General features: G+C 36.5%; 1 protein-coding gene and 1 long non-coding RNA gene across 2 annotated transcripts; both read left to right on the top strand.

Annotated features, from left to right (window-relative positions):
- The first annotated feature begins 564 nt into the window (after positions 1–564).
- LOC127447495 (uncharacterized) lies at positions 565–2,917 on the top strand. The gene is made up of 2 exons (XR_007898388.1): positions 565–1,090; positions 1,569–2,917. It is a non-coding gene; the product is annotated as an uncharacterized LOC127447495 (long non-coding RNA).
- A 4,839-nt stretch (positions 2,918–7,756) lies between these two features.
- On the top strand, positions 7,757–15,535 carry LOC127447480 (interferon-induced GTP-binding protein Mx-like). The gene is made up of 12 exons (XM_051709383.1): positions 7,757–8,080; positions 9,823–10,063; positions 10,297–10,434; positions 10,564–10,718; positions 11,980–12,119; positions 12,251–12,448; positions 12,574–12,652; positions 12,868–12,990; positions 13,098–13,239; positions 13,354–13,512; positions 13,733–14,028; positions 14,538–15,535. The coding sequence occupies exons 2-12, from the start codon at positions 9,841–9,843 to the stop codon at positions 14,769–14,771; spliced, it is 1,887 nt and encodes a 628-aa protein (XP_051565343.1). The 5' UTR covers positions 7,757–8,080; positions 9,823–9,840; the 3' UTR covers positions 14,772–15,535.
- The last annotated feature ends 1,549 nt before the right edge of the window (positions 15,536–17,084 follow it).

Raw genomic sequence — 17,084 nt, 5'->3', positions numbered from 1 at the left:
ACGAGTTTCACAATTTGAGTTGAATTACTGAAATAAATGCACTTTTCCACGACATTCTAATTTATTGAGATGCACCTGTATATTTAAACGAAAAGGCAGGAGGAGGCACGCTGACGCACGTCATTCCTCAAAGCTTGTGGGGGAGGGACTGCATGCAAGTGCTGTGTGATTTATTTAGATAAGAAAAATATTGTTTTTGAGCAGCACATTTTGTGAAGATATCACTAAATAAATGAATACATGAACACACGTATACACAGTATACATCTACAGTATACACGCACACAGAGACTACAGATGAAAATTGGCCAGTTTACGGATCTCCCCATTCATTTGTATGACATCCGCAAACCGTGATTTACTGTCGTAACACGCTAGTTACGCTCTCTATAGTCTCAGCCTCGGACTTCACGCCCACGGAATGTTGGCTGAACGTCTGATGCATACGGTACACTTAGCTGGAAACACTTCAGGACTTTCGAAGTCGTCATCTGATTGGTTGGATTCTACAGAATTTCCGGGAGACGTGAGTGTCGCATTCTTTAACGGTCCGTCTGGAAACAAAGCAAAGACGTCTGATCGAAGAAGAAAAGCTGTCGTGTTTACATGGGTGAGAATGAGCATTTATCAAGATCAGCTAAACACTGGATTCTCAGAAGTATGCGAGGTTCACGGCATAGACTCTTTAAAAGACGTCCAAGAGTTTTGCTTGAGGCATTTATTGGAATCCAAAAGAGATATTTTAACCTGTTTGCCGACGGAATTTGGCAAGAGTATTATTTTCCAAGTCTGGCCGACCCTTTGCCAGCATTTGGAAGGATTCCCTACTAATCCAGTTTTAGTAGTTGTGTACCCCCTCATATCGATCATGGAAGATCAAGTACCTAACTGAGATGGGGATATCAGCCGCATATGCGGGTAAGCATGAAAGAACAGACGCTGACATCGCAGCTGGCTGATTCAGTCTTGTGTTCGGGTCTCCAGAATTGCTTGTAGGTGATCAAAAGTGGAGAGATGTGCTCCAAACAGATGTTTACCGGGAGTGTCTTATCGGTATGGCTGTTGACGAAGTGCACACAGTTGTACAATGGTAAGTAAAGGAATTCTTGATTCAGATGCTATTTGGTTTTAGTGGAAATATCTGTGTGAATACTTAAAAAAAAAAAAAAAAAAAAAACACAAAACATGTTTCTTGCTTAATCTTGCCTTTACATTTTTTGCTGCTTTTAAAATTTGTAATTTATTATTTGTGGGTATGCATACAATTACAGCTGTATTAGAAAATGATTAGTATTAAAAGTTGTGTTATATAGTACTGTGACCAACAATTTATTAGTTATTATGTCTATGTATATTTTAAAGAATTCCTATATCTTAAGCTTTGATAATTAAATGGCAGTGGTCCTGTGATTAGTCACACTATTATTTTAAGAGAGCTTTACATGAACTGTTAAACATTTTTAACTATAAAAGGACAAATACATTGCATAAATACATGTTAGTAATGAAACACGTTGTAGTGACAACAACAAACATAATAACAAATGCTTTGTGTGTGTTTGCTGCAGGGGGGAACGCCATGGCAGTGATGCCCCTTCAGAAAGTGGTGTGGTTTGGTTGGTGAGCTCAGATCCCTCCTGCACATCTCCTTACATGTGCTGGCCCTAATTGCTACAGTGTCTTTGACAACACGAAATAAAATAATGAAGCACTTAGGACTAAGTGCTTGGAAGTTGTCAGAAGCCCCAATCGGAGCAACATCAGACTTGCAGTTAAAAAAGTGTCTTCTGATGCAACAAATACATTTGCCTGGCTTGTCAATGAACTTGCGGTTGAGGGTCCACATACTGCACGTACTATCAATTTTGCAAAACAATATCTGACTGTTCAATGCTGTTTTTTGATGTGTTCCTTGCCTCCCTTGGACAAAGAGCAGTACACCCCCCTGGTGCTAGTAATGTGTCATCCAACAGAATTGTTGACATGTTTCATTCAATGACATCAGACAGTGTGAAAAACCACATAATTCAGGCTCCCAGAGACACTCAGTCTGTCCTCAGAGTGGTGTTAGCCATGTCGGCTTTGGGCATGGGAGTGGATTTCAAAAATGTTCAACATGTAGTTCAGTATGGGCCACCAAAAGACATTGAAACATACATGCAAGCATATGGGAGAGCAGGGAGAGATGGCTCTATGTCCCATTCTCTCATTCTGTATCATGGAAAGCAGCTAATCGGCATTTTAGAGAAAATGCGTGAATATGTCAGTAATGACAGTTCCTGCAGAAGAACTCAACTGCTGTACTGGTTTGATGGGGAGGTTGTGCAACCCCTTGTGCTAAGATGTGTCAGTGCAAGGACGGTTGTGATGGTAATGCCAGTGACCTGGAACTTCATGCTGCAAAGCCAATTGCACACAAACTGAGAACTATCAGCGATCATCAAAGAGAATCACTCTGTCAGATGTTGATGTACAGGCTTGAGGGGGATGTGGATCATGGACTATGTGGAAATATTTCAGTTTACCACACATTGCAGGAACACTACTCAACAAAAGACACAATCATGAGTGAGACCCTGCAGTCATGTGAGACACTGTTTAGCATTGATGACATAACTTGCCGAGTTCATGTGTACAATCTTAATCAGGCCAAGACCATTCTTGAAACTATAATGGATGTGTTCGGAGACTGTGAATCAGATGTTGACAGCAACTGTGCTGATGACAGTGTGAATGTCTCTGCATTTGATGCATTTTCGTTAGATGAGTGATTTAATCTTCTGTTATATGTCAAGTGTAAGATGCAGCTTAATTTCTTATATTTTTCTGTACTTCTGTACTATTTGATTTCAAAAATGAAAGTGAAATGTTAGTTGTCACTGTCAACATGTTGAAAATAAAACAAATTTAATCTTATGTATTTTGGCATTCTTCATTTAATTACACTGCCATTATAACAGAGATTGAACCATTATATTTCTGGTAAGCCATTTACATCTAACTAATCATTATAATTATCTTAATCAAAAAGGATAACACCTTTTGAGCAGATTCACTCTTAATTTACTGGAAAGTTTTTTGTTTTTTTTTCCATTTGTATACATATATGTTTGTCCCAGTACAAACAATAAATTTACTGTAAAATACTTGATTTTCAGTGGAGAAAATGTTTTCCATCATGCATTACAATGCTTTACATTAATATTTTACATAGAAAAGTAAAGGTTAAAAAATGTGTAAACATCTTTTAATTTTGTCATTGCTATTAATGAAATGCTGGAGACATTTTTGTATATTTGTCAGAATTGTAGAAGTATTTATTAGTTGTAAACATGAAAAAAAAAAAGAAAAAGGAATTCACATGCATTTTTATAATCTTAAATTAACATTCAGCATCAACATTCAAAAAACAAACACTGTGAAACACTTTTTACATATCCAGGTTTTTACTGTTGTTTTTTTTTCTTCATTTATTTACATATACAGCTCGCTGCCCTTTATTATAAAAAAATATAGAATTACCCCAAAAAAATTAAATATAATAATCTAATTAAAGTTCAGTGATTCTATGTGACCAGATCCAAGTTCTACATGACCTTTATTTGGTCTGCACAGTATCTATATGTTCTAGGTCATGGTGTTTTTTTTGACTATCTGAGAACGATGACATTTTCGCTTGTGTTCCCAAATCCAGCCAGTTAAATGTTTGGATGTAAGGTTGTGAAGCGGATTTGCATTAAATGACGGAAAAGCAGCGTAACATCTACCAGGTGTGACTTTGTAGTATTCTTGTTGTTTCAGTACAGCGACCATTGCATTGATGTCTTCCTCCTTGGATGCCATTGTGTGTTTCCCAGATTCTGGAGTTAGCTGAACATCTGTATCATAATTGTCCATTATCTTTCTCTGCCTTTGAAGTGTTCTGCTGATTTGTTGCGTGGTTTGGAAATTTACATTTGCACCCAGATGTGAGATTGCATCCTTTGTGTATCGAACGTAATGTTCGCAATTCAGATCCAATGCCATGTTCTTGCCAGCACCCCCAGTAACAATTACAGTTCTGTTCCACATCATTCTGTGGCCAACTCGTGGATTCTGCAGTGCTTGAAGGTCAAATTGTAATTTCAGAGCCTCCAAGCTGTACTTGTGTCTCTGGGCCTCTTTAAAATGAAGCATTTTAAATTTCCAATGACAGCAGGTCCTTTTTCCATCCCCCTCTCTCACAGAGTCTTGGAAGTCACGCTCCAAAAGCCCCATCTTTAAGAAGGCACTGTAATAGCTGAATACATAATCTTCTTCTTGGTGCTGTTCAACAGCACTGACACCACTTTTTTCTTTGTGATCACACACAGAAATGCCATGGTCTTTCTTGAAGTGTTCTGTTAGATCATGTTGTCTTTTAAAGGTGAATGGTTGCACCTTGGCACCTGGCACACGATTGGTTGAGGTACAACTGGGCTCTGTGGAGGATTTTGGAGATTGCCTTGCAACATGTTATGAAATTCTGGAGATTCATTGAGAATGTATGTGTCAACAATGTTTAGGAGTTGTTTATCAAACCAATCTTGCTTCTCCTCATTGGAGAGAAAAGAGGTTGGCATGGATGCTGGCATGTCCTCCTCTGTGTGTAATGAGAAATGATGGAGACCAACGGCAATGATGGATGCATCCAACACATCTTGGATGAAAGTGTTGCATTGCCTGTAGTTGTCCCCCAAGGCTGATTTAGTCACATTGATTTGAGGTGGAACAAAGAACCGGAATCACACTGTGAACATGAATTGTAGAATCTTTTAAAAATTATGTCATTGAAGTTCATGGAACAATGAAAGTCAGCAATAACTGGAACTAGGCCTTCCAATCTTTAGAATGATGTGTCTTCATTTGCTTTTGCTCTGATGGCAGCATCAGCATTCTGCTTGTTCAGTTGGTCACCAGCCAAAATTACATGTACTACAGGCTTTGAGATGTCATTTCCATTATCTAAATCAGACATGTAAGGAACGTATCGCTGATTGATGTACTGCATTGCTTTCACCATATCTGCAGATACCTTCTCATCCACCTCAAGAAGTCCCAGGGGAGTGATTTCTGTCTTTTGTGCCATGATGTCACTGTACAGATGAGAAATTGTGCCACTGCATGATGTTGGAAAACTGTCTGAATGCAGCAAAACGCTGAACTACTACACGACCAACCAATACTTTAAATTCGGAGCGGAACATCTGTCTGTCCTCCAAGTTTGTTAAAATTTCCAAGAGTGGTACATCCATTATAGACACAGAGCTCTCTCTGGGTAAGTAATCAGCACTCACTCGTTCATGGTTGCCCACCATCAGCAGCCAGTGGTAGTCCACACGTTGATGGCTGATGGTCATTGTATGTGTGTCAATATGAGATCCAAATGATCAATTGTGATCTGCACAAGTGTCCTGTGTGTGTGTTCCTGTGAGAAAGAGGTTACTAAAGAGAAAATGAGTTACTAAATATAAAATGACAAAAAAAGTGTTAGTACAAATGGAGTAAAAAAATCTATTTTTAACAGAGCATTGCATGGACTTCCCTACATAACATCATTATTATTATATTGAAACATTAAATTAGATTTAAACAGATGAGACAAAACATTACGACAACCTGCGTAATATGGTTTTGATTATATGATGCCAGTGAAAAATTTGATCTCAGTGTTTTTGGAACAGTGGCGTAACTGTTTGTGCCAGACTGGCTGCATGTTTTGGCTCTTCAGTGCATATAGACATACAATGCAAAATACCAACTCTCACCTGAGACTCCAGTGCCATTGCAGTTGGTGATGACCCATCTGTGCAGCCTGACTCAGTTATTCTAGAAGCTCTTGTCATGATCTGTGAGCTCCTATTAATGAAAAAAGAAAAAAAAAAAGAAGGAAATTAACATAACTATGAAATTTCTGTGAACGTTTGTTATAGAATTCTATTAATTTAATGTTATGAAATTCCTTAAGGTGGAAAAAAATTAAATATCTTTTTTGGGGTTACATAGAAATTAAAGTAATACAACTTTGGAATGAAATCATAGTGAGTTAATTATGACAAAATTTCCTATGGTGGAGAAGTCCTTCATATACAGTATATAAACAAATATTAGACCAAATCTTACAAACCTCTTCACTTTCACTGCTGGTGTCAATGAAGACTTCTTCCACTTCTTTCTCTTCACGGTGGTATGTATGAAAAGATAGGAAAGAAGAGCTGCAACCTGGTTCATCCATCCATGACAAGTCTTCAAGGCTTGGGCTGTCACACATTACTTTTTTCCATTCTAGAGTTCCAGCATCCCATGTATCTGCAATCTCTTTGAACTTCTTTAGGGTTGCTGAGTGATTCACACAAACTCCAATCCTATTGAATCTGTCAATGCATCTTTTCTTTGCACCACCATGTTTCAACACCATTGAATTTTGGTACATAGGAGATGCCATGAATTTTGACCTTGCTTTAAGAAGTATCAGGCCAGCCATTGTCACCTCTGGCTTCTTTCTGCTCCAGGATCTTCTTTTATGAATCCTTGCTCCTTTAGTGTTATGCTTGGCCAAGTTTGTTGCTGCACTTGCACATTTTAGGAACTGCATCCATTTTGGTGCTTTAGTCCTCCATTCAGCCAACACTTGTTCACACTTAAAATTAGCGAGGTGCGATGGCGTAGTGTGTTGTACTACAGAATGGAACTTGTTGCTTGTTAAAATTCGACATTCCTTCTCAACTTGCTTGAGGACCACATCAATGACCAACTGGGACTGCCCAGGAATGTTCATTAAATCCTTGGCCAAAGCATTGTAGTGTCCCCTGGTAATATTATTTACTAGGGTCCTCATAGGTCTCTTTACACCCCTCGTCTGCTGAACATTCTGTGACAAACTCACCATAACAACAGTTTTACTACTAACAGTATCCTGTACAGATGTTGACGCAGTGTTAACATCAGGTGACGGTCGATCAAACAATTCACATCTTGCAGGGCTGCATTCGGAGGTGCAGATCGCCAAACTTGTGTCATAAAGCTTGCCAACAAACTCCTCTAGCACAACAGTAAATTCAGCTTTGTCTGAAGAATCATGTCCACGAAATAATCTGTTTGTTAGTTTTAGATGCTTTGAAGTTCTCTGAACAAAGTCTGCATATGTTTACAACTGATTTCCTAGGTGTTTTGCTAAGAGGTACTTAAGCACACCTCTCTCTGCGTCTACTCTGTTCAGAGAGAGAGAGAGAGAGAGAGAGAGAGAGAGAGGTGAGCAGGTAAGAAGATGGAGCAGCACAATCAGTTGACCGTACGGCAGCTGACATAGACGTGAATGAGCTGCGCATGTGCAAACAGCGTTGTCAAGGACCAAACACGAATCTGTATTGTTTGCTCCCTTTAAATTTAAAGAGTTTAATTTGGCCGTTATTTTTATTCTTTTCATGCACTTAATCACAAGAGATTTTTAGACAGTTGTTCATTCATGTTTCTGAACTCTCTGAATTCAGACACTTACTTAGACAATAAAATAATGAATTTTTGTAAATATGCACATTGTGGTTTGTTATGGCTGAGTGCTGTGTGAAAGAAACGATAAGAAAGTTTCTGTCGCTTCTAACTTTCTCTCTGAGTGATTGATAGATATAGGGAATTAATAGGGTATTACAGTATGTACAGTAAGTACAGCGAAGCAAACTCATGTAAAGGGCGGACACTATGCAAAATGCTAATTAGCATATGACGTCATCTAGCGACATTTAACGACTTTCCGAGCAGGTTTTAGCTACTTTTAATTGAAACTAGTTGGCAACACTGGCCGTCAGTCTGAAGGTCTGGCTACGCGAGACTATGTTCACTACTATGGTAAAAGCGTGGAGGTTTCTAGCTAAGTATAGAAGATCTCTGCTTTTACTAACTGGTAAAGTTCGCACTGTGTGTACCATAGAACGGCAATGACTCTCTCTACCTTGACTTGCCGTATACATTGTGCCCAGTTTCACACCAAATGAAACCGAAACTTAAGCGTTCATAACGCGACCGCTGGCTTCTCGGCTCATCTCACAGCAGTGCCATCGACGAAGTGAGTATACCAGCTTCCTTCTGTCTTCTTCTGTATTCCTTATATAATGTAGATTACACCGAATTACAAAGTCTTTGCTAGTTTTAAGAATAAATGTTAATTTGGTGTCGACTTTCACGTTGATATAATATATTTTAAGTATGTATATCTTTATATACAAGTTTAGCCTATCTTAAGTATATTGTTTAAGTATGCCATAAGTATATTTAATTTTTTATTGATAATTATGAAATTTAAAATCTTTTCTTAAAAGTTTAAAAACATCTCGGGTTACGTACGTAACCTCAGTTAACTGAGACAAAGGGAACGAGACATTGCGTTGATTAACGCGGTGTTTCCCAACCACTGTGCCGCAGCACACTAGTGTGCCATGAAAGATTGTCAGGTGTGCCGTGGAAAATTATCAGATTCCACAAAATAAATAAATGCATGAATAATAATAATAATTTCAGGTATCCAAACTCCTCACCTTTCTGAGAAATTCGCCGTTTTGAAACCATAATTGGTCACTTTTGTGATTGTGAAGAGCAAAGATTAATGTTCAGAAGTGACTGATATTTATACATGTTATGGTTCTTTCACATGACTCGCGTCAGCGCTGCAGAATACATTGAAGTCTATGAAGTGACATCACTTTACACCAAAGTGTTTTTCACACACACGTTTTTTGCTTCACCAAAAATGTCTTTGAGAGTACTAAGCAACAAGAAATATTTAAAAACTGTCCAAATTTGTGAAGATACATTGAATGTCTCATAATTCCTTTTAATTAAATATTACCTTATCGTTTACAAATATCAGAGACCCCAGTTATTGAACTAATTTAAATTCACCAAGAAAACGCTTAGACCTAAACATAAACGAGTCCTTTTATTACTTTCTGCTATCAAAGCAACTGCAAGCTTTTTTCTCTCTTACAAAATACATGTTTTCAATGTTTATTGTGCACACCTCCCGCTTTTTTACGTGGCAAACTGGTCAAATTGCCCCTCTGTGATGCTTTCTGCAATTCTTGTCATGTGGAGGGCAATGCGGCGCTTTATGCTGGCGTTGAACAGAGCGTTGACGCCTTGACTCAACTCATGTGAAATGCGATTTACAATGTCGAAAGAACATTATTGAAACTCAAAAATATTATTATTTGTCTATTATTGTGGTCTTTTCTGATAAAAGCCATGCTCAGCAGTTTAAATAGGCTACTGTAGGAAAATGATACCATAGATTTGCTTTGTGTTTATAATTCTTATACTGAAGTCAGTAGATTTGTAGCCATGCAAGTTTTAAAAAGGAGAAGGTAAGGATGTTATTGAAACTCACTATTATTAGACTATTATTGTTGTCTTTTTGGAATAAAAATAATGCTCAGACTGAAGGAAGACAATAGATCTGCTTTGTTCTTTTAATGCTTAAACACTATAAAGTCTCATAGTAGATTTCGGTCATGACTCAAAATTATTCACTGACTCACTCAAAGCACATAAGATGCTCATTATGTCACCACCTAGTGACATTTCCAGAAGGGGTCACTGAAATAATCAGTTAATAAAATTGAACAAATTTTGCTGACAGTCACTTGTGAATGTTCGAAATAAGTGATTGCCGTTGAGGACCGTGAAAGGGCGGATAGTCCACAAGACCAGGAGTGCATGTTGAGGAAATACCTTGATATCCAGTGCTGGACATTGTTATTAAACAAATTAAATAAACTAGTAAGTTTGAAAAGTCTTGATTATATTTTACAGAAGAAACACAGTTCACAAATGTCTTCACATGATTCTTCAAAGGGAGGAAATATGAGTAGTGGTCTGAACCAACAGTATGAAGAAAAGGTTCGTCCCTGCATTGACCTAGTGGACTCTCTCAGGTCACTAGGTGTTGAAAAAGACCTGAACCTTCCAGCTATTGCTGTCATTGGTGACCAAAGCTCAGGAAAGAGTTCTGTATTGGAGGCCCTGTCTGGAGTAGCACTGCCCAGGGGAACAGGTAATACAATTCCAATACAAGCACAATACAGTACAAAATAGATTGTTCTGCAGACTGGAAATACCTTTGCCAATTTTCTCTGCCTACCCCTCCGTCTCTCTTACAAATACACGTATATACTGTACTGTATGTAAATTATTTTATTCTTATTTGTTATAAGGAAGCAAAATTAAAAGCATTTGAAGAGAGGTCTTTACAGATAGGCAGCTGACCATCTTGCAAATTATACACAGGGATTGTGACACGTTGTCCTCTGGTACTGAAACTGAAGAAAATTACAAAGGATGTCACCTGGCATGGATTGTTGTCATTCAAGGACCAAAAAAAGACACTACACAATCCAGCAGATATAGAGAATGCTGTCTTAAATGGTATGTATTAATCCATCTTGAAGAGTATAAATATACAGTATATTAAGAACTCTAATGTCATGCAACTGTTTGGAATAATCACATTTTATAATCTGTGGGATGATGGTATGACATTGTATTGTTTGGTAGCTCAGAATGCATTGGCTGGAGAGGGACAAGGAATCAGTCATAAGATGATTACTCTGGAGATCCAGTCCAGTGACGTTCCTGACCTTACTCTCATTGACCTGCCAGGTATTGCTAGGGTTGCAACTGGCAACCAGCCAAAGGACATTGAGAAACAGGTAAGATATAATTTGATCTATTAACTCTCTATGCAGATTTATTAATGATGACTAGCTTGCTTGCTAACCACAAAAATACTGTATTTTCAATTTGTGTTTGTATTTTAGTTCATCCCAAAATGAAAATTCTCTCATCATTTACTCACTCACATGCCATCCCAGATGTGTATGACTTTCTTTCTTCAGCAGAACACAAACAAAGATTTTTATAAGAATATTTTAGCTTTGTAGGTCCTTACAATACAAGTGAATGCTGACCAGGCCTTTGAAGCTCCAAAAATCACATAATGGAAACATAAAAGTAATACATATGACACCAGTGGTTAAAGCGATATGATAGATAGTGGGTGAGAACGATCAAAATTTAAGTCCTTTTTTACTCTAAATCTTCACTTTCAATTTTACATCTGAAAGCCACATGTGGTGCCTGTTTAGTTTCACTTTCACATCTGAAAGTAAAAGTGGAGATTTAGAGTAAAAAAGGACTTATATGTTTATCTGTTTGTCACTCACACCTATCATATGGATTCTGAAGATATGGATTTAACCACTGGAGTCATATGAATTACTTTTATGTTTCATTTATGTGATTTTTGGAGCTACAAAGGTCTGATCACCATTCACTGCATCGTATGGATCTACAGAGCTAAAATATTCTTCTAAAAATCTTTATTTGTGTTCTGCTGAAGAAAAAAAGTCACACATCTGGGATGGCATGAGGGTGATTAAAAACTGAGAGAACTTTCATTTTTGGGTGAACTATCCCTTTAAATATTTGTATCACTATTTGTTTACGGGAATGATTACTGCACTCAAAGCTTTGGCATAGTAACATCCTCAATACAGTTTTTCTTCCCCTGTAATGCTGCAAAGTGCAGACTCAAGATTAAAGTTCTGTTCCATTTAAAGAATTTAAGAAATTGTAAGGATGATGCAAAGTTCTAAGTAGCAGAGAATAGGTCAAAACATAAATATTTGTCCAACCAACCTGCCAATCCAAAAACAGAAATGCTTAGAATTTGCTGATTGCTCAAACAAGACTTTGCAAAGCATCCGAGTTTGGTATTGACGATAAATAGCCACAAAAAGGAAAAGGTGTAGGTGATTATAATAATAACTAGAACGAGGTCAGTAATAAGGTGCTACAGATATCATAGGCCCCTTTTTAGGCCTCTTGTCATTTAAAACAATAATCCTTATACTATTTGATTCAGGGAAAGTCTGTCCTTTCAACATGAGTAATGTTGTTTTTTTGTAACAGATAAAAGATCTAATTGAAATGTTCATTAAAAGACAAGAGACCATTAGCTTGGTCGTTGTGCCTGCAAACATCGACATTGCCACCACCGAGGCACTACAAATGGCTTTCAAAGTGGACTCAACTGGGCACAGAACACTGGGAATGTACCTTTTCAAATAGGCTACTCACTGAATAAGTATTTTCTGATACATTGTTCATGTTATCTTGCTTTGTGAAGTAATAATACAATAAAGCAATGAAGTGAGCTTGGATAAATCTTCATACTTACAGGTATTCTGACTAAACCGGATTTGGTAGATAAAGGCATGGAGGAGACTGTTGTCAGAACAGTGAACAACCAAGTGATACCACTGAAGAAAGGCTACATGATTGTTAAGTGTCGGGGTCAGCAAGACATCAATGAGAAGCTTAGTCTGGTCAAAGCTCTGGAAAAAGAAAGACAGTTTTTTGGTGAACATGCTCACTTCAGGCAAGACATGTATTTTGTTATAGCAAAACCATTTCAGATGCTCTGTAAAAATAAATAGGGTGGTAATATACTGTAATTGTCCTCACAACTTCTTTGTCACTACTCAAATTCACTTTTTACTTCAGGTCTCTTCTTGAGGATGAAAAAGCTACAATACCTTTTCTTGCAGAAAGGCTCACAAAGGAGTTGGTTGAACACATTACTGTACGTATGCAATCGACATATATGTAATTACATAAAAGCACTGATGGAAAACATGGCAGAGTATATGACATAAACCTAGGAGGCTGTAGCAAACTTGCATTAGTCTTCTGTGAACAGAATTCTGGATTTCTGGTCATCTTTTGCATTCTGTTGTCTTCATTTGCATTAAATGACTAACAGTGGATATACTGTACATTTCATTTCTTTACCTTTAGAAATCCCTGCCACAGTTGCAGAAACAACTTGAGATGAAATTAGAAAAGACCTCTGAGGATCTTAAAATGCTGGGAGATGGAGTTCCTCTTAGTGAACAAGAGAAGAACTATTTTTTGATCATGGTACAAATATGAATAATTATATACTGTATGTTTGAACCCAGCAATGTTTTATGTGGTTTTAATATCATAACCTGATTATACTGAGATTGTATTTTTATGTTCTGTAGAAAATTCGCAAGTTCAATGATGCCCTTGAAGGAGTAAAGAATGCAGAGGACGATATATCAAACTCAGACATGAGGGTCTTCACCAAAATCAGGGATGAATTTGGTAGATGGAAATGCACCCTAGATGACAAAATAGTTAAGAGTGAGTTTATAATAATATACTTTAGCTTTACAATTAATGCATAAACTCAAATGTACATTTATTTTGTATTCTTCATGATTCTCAAGATGTTCATTGGCTACCTTTTCTCTCTAGCGGAGGAAACCCTTAAAGATGAGGTTGAAGAATACATCAGGACTCGTAGAGGAAAGGAGCTTCCTGGATTTGTCAACTACAGAACATTTGAGAACTTTGTCAAGAAACACATTATGGAGCTAGAGGAACCTGCTTTAGAGCTTCTCAAACATATCACGGGTAAATGGCAATGTTTAAAGATGGTTTTCATTGTTGCCCATTGTTTGTACACAAATGTGATTTCTTACTAATGTACAAAAAATGTCTTTCTCTCAAAAAGATTGAGAACATCATACAAAAATTATAAATTCTAATGCATAAAATCAATGACAAATTTGCACTGTAATGTGTATATCTCATCTGATTGGCTCCTCTGTTGTCTTATTCCATTTATTTACAGATATTGTTCACTCTTGTGTGAACAGTATTGTTAGCTCTCATTTCAAGGCTTTCTCTCACCTGTTGAGGGTTGCTAAAAATCCAATTGAAGATTTTGTTGAAGAAGAGTTTCGGAAAGCTCAGGAGAAAGTGCAATCTCAGTTTAAGATGGAGCAAATTGTCTACTCTCAAGATCATCTGTACAGTCACCAGCTACAGGCTGTAAAACAGATACCAATCTCAGGTTTTCAATTTGCGAAAAAGACTGTCACTGCTGATGTACTCGAGATGGCACATCACCTCCGCGCCTATTTCAAGGTAATCAGTTGTATCGTTAATGCATCTTTCCATATTCTTAAAAACAAGGACGCTTTTTTGATTGAATGTGAAGTGTGTAATTCTTTGATTCTTGCTTTACACAATGGAAGTTCTAAAATAAGGATTATTTCCAAACAAGTTTCCCAAAATAATACTTCTGCCCCCTTCTTTCATTGTTTGAACAAATTAGTTAATTCCTTGCTAAACAGCTTATTACAGGTAGTCCTGTCCCAGTGCCATTCCATTGGTTGAGCCAGATGTTGACATGTTGGAAAAAATAAACAGAGCGAAGAACAAAGTGCCACTATTCACACTATTTAGGGAAAGAAAGTTTAAACAAAAAATTACATGTATTATCGAATAAAGAATCTTAGTTCTCTTCCATGTGCAAGGAGTAGTTATGATATTTGCGGCTAAGTGTTGTGACAGTTATTGACTTCGACATAATTATTGACTTTGTTTGAACATTAGAATGACTTTGAATGTATTTTGTATACATTTGCTACTAGATTACCTCTGACCGCCTGGCTAATCAAGTCCCTCTGATAGTCCAGTACCACATGCTGGACCAGTATATCTCTCAGCTTCAGAATGCAATGCTTACTTTGATTGGAGGGAACAATGCAGAAAAGCTGCTCAGAGAAGATTCTGAAGTTGCCCGTAAAAGGAAAGATCTGACAGAGCGTATGGATCGCCTGAAAAAAGCAAGCAAAGTTCTGTCTAAGTATGTACATTCTGCATAAAAGTTTAGTCTATGTTGTTGACCAGTGTGTTTTTGCTATACCATTCACAGAAGCATCAGATTATTGTACATTTTGCTCAGAATTTCACACAAAAAAAGCTGGAGTAGGTAAAAAAATCACACATCACACAAGTCTTACATTCAGTCTCGGACATTTCTTGATATTTGTCCTGTAAACTATCCCAGAAATTTTTTATTTAACTATTGTTATTATTTTAATGTAGGGTTTTTTTTATTGTTCTATTTTTGCAAGTGCTCCCACTGTATCCAGTTTGTTAATTTTCAATTTGTTAAAGTAAAATTTAGAACCTGATTTTTCAATGTCCATCAAGATCCCAAAAAGGGGGGAATTGGACTGTTCCTGTTAATCTTTAAAATTAAAACTTACTCCTTCAATATGAATACTCAGTTTCCTGAGTGTCCTTTTAGTTTTACACTTCTCTTGATATAATACTAATATTTAGTTGTTAGGTTGAATCATAATATGGAACAACATAAATCTGGTTATAATTTAATCATATGTCATAATTTGCAACGGTCATGATGATGTTATATAATTAATGGAAATTAAGGACACCTGTGTCCCAGTATGTCCCAGAAAGTCACATTCTTTTGATTTAGACTGCACTGTTTCTGTGATGTTTTCATGTGAGAAATTAGTATGTAACAAGCTCTGTTCGTGGCTGGAAGGTTTATTGACAAGGTCGGCATAAACTTGTGGTATGTTGTGGATATGCCTTTAATATTAAACAAATTGATACTTTGTTCTCTTGACTGTCTTGTCTTCAACTTTTCTTTGAAATAAAAAAAGTTCTCCACTACTGTACTATTGAGAAAACAAAATTATTTCAGCCTAATCACAGTGAAATGTTGCAAAGGACAATATTAGTAACATTGTAATACAGTAAGTGCAAAATGATGGAACCAGCTGGAAGCTTCATTTCAAGAAAATAGTATCTGTGCATATTGCATTCCACATTAACTATTAAAATGTGTAGTTGTTAAAAGTTTGGTAAAGGGCTGTAAATAAAAATTAAAAAAACTTATACAACAGTGTGATATATACAGTATATTAACTATGAAAATACAAGAATTGAAGTAATGGAAAGTAGTTTTTATTTTTTTATTATTGATATCAAATTAATATGAATTATTAATAGTTTATATTATTTTAATCCCTAAATGAAAACGAGTTATTATTAATTTATAATACTTTTTTATTTATTCTTGAATAAATAAAAATTACTATTAATAGTTTATATTTAATTAATTAACCCTTGAATTAACATGAATTATTATTAATATTTGATATCATACGATAAAGTATTTATTGAAACGCATGAATTTAGTAACAGGTGTACCGTCTCTTGTCCAGTAGGTGGCAATAGTCCGCAAAAGTTGATGAATTGTCATGACATGAGAAATAAGAGGTGATACAAGTTTTCCAGTACAGGGCAGAGAATTTAATTGGACTGTCTGAAGATACTTAGCACTTGAAGAGGTGTACAGTCTGTCTAATTTTACTCCATGTCCGTCTCATCTGTAGCATTGGTAGTGGTTCCACTGTGGTTATATGACCAAGGTTGACCTTAGTCTGGTTAAAAGCAAACAATTAACTGTGAGGACAACGAGAGGATACAGCAAGGCCAAACGTCCCCTTAAACAAATGTGTCAGTTGGTAATTGAGAGATGTGCATGAGAAAAGTGATATGCATTTTTTATTTTTATTTTTTTAATGCAAAAAACTGATTTTGCATGGCAAAGTACATTTCCTACAGGACAGGTAAAATTAATTTTATGTCAAATCAAATTCATCTAGGCCAGATAATGTACATGTCTATCATACATATTGGTGAATTTCCAATGTATAAATCCATATAAATTATTTGGTTATGTTTAGCCATAAACTATAAAATGAAGTAGGCTATATAACACATGAAAAACCAAAATGTTGAAAATTATTTCACTGCATTCAAATATTCTGAATAATAAACAATTGGCTGGCTTTATTATGGATATCTAAAAAAATATAAGGTATTATTATTACTACTAGTGTCATATTTCTTTGGCCTGTTATAAACGCTTTCTTCTCATTTCAGCAGATAGAATATACCCTGAAATATAATTAGGCACAGTAGCTCCACCTATGTCTGCTTTGTTCTTGACCAGAGGACAAGTGGCACATCTGACCCCACTCTCCCCTACAACTTATCATATTCACATAGGTTTGTTGGCTTGATTAGATCGCCCATGATGCTTGTACAGTGAACAGAAGGTGGCGGTATGTTCCTATGGCGCTTCATGCGCCAGTTAC

The sequence above is a fragment of the Myxocyprinus asiaticus genome, chromosome 10 (assembly GCF_019703515.2).
Source record: "Myxocyprinus asiaticus isolate MX2 ecotype Aquarium Trade chromosome 10, UBuf_Myxa_2, whole genome shotgun sequence".
In the NCBI taxonomy this organism is placed as follows: domain Eukaryota; kingdom Metazoa; phylum Chordata; class Actinopteri; order Cypriniformes; family Catostomidae; genus Myxocyprinus; species Myxocyprinus asiaticus.
Note: the sequence above shows the minus strand (reverse complement) of the source record. Positions and strands in the feature narration are given on the sequence as shown.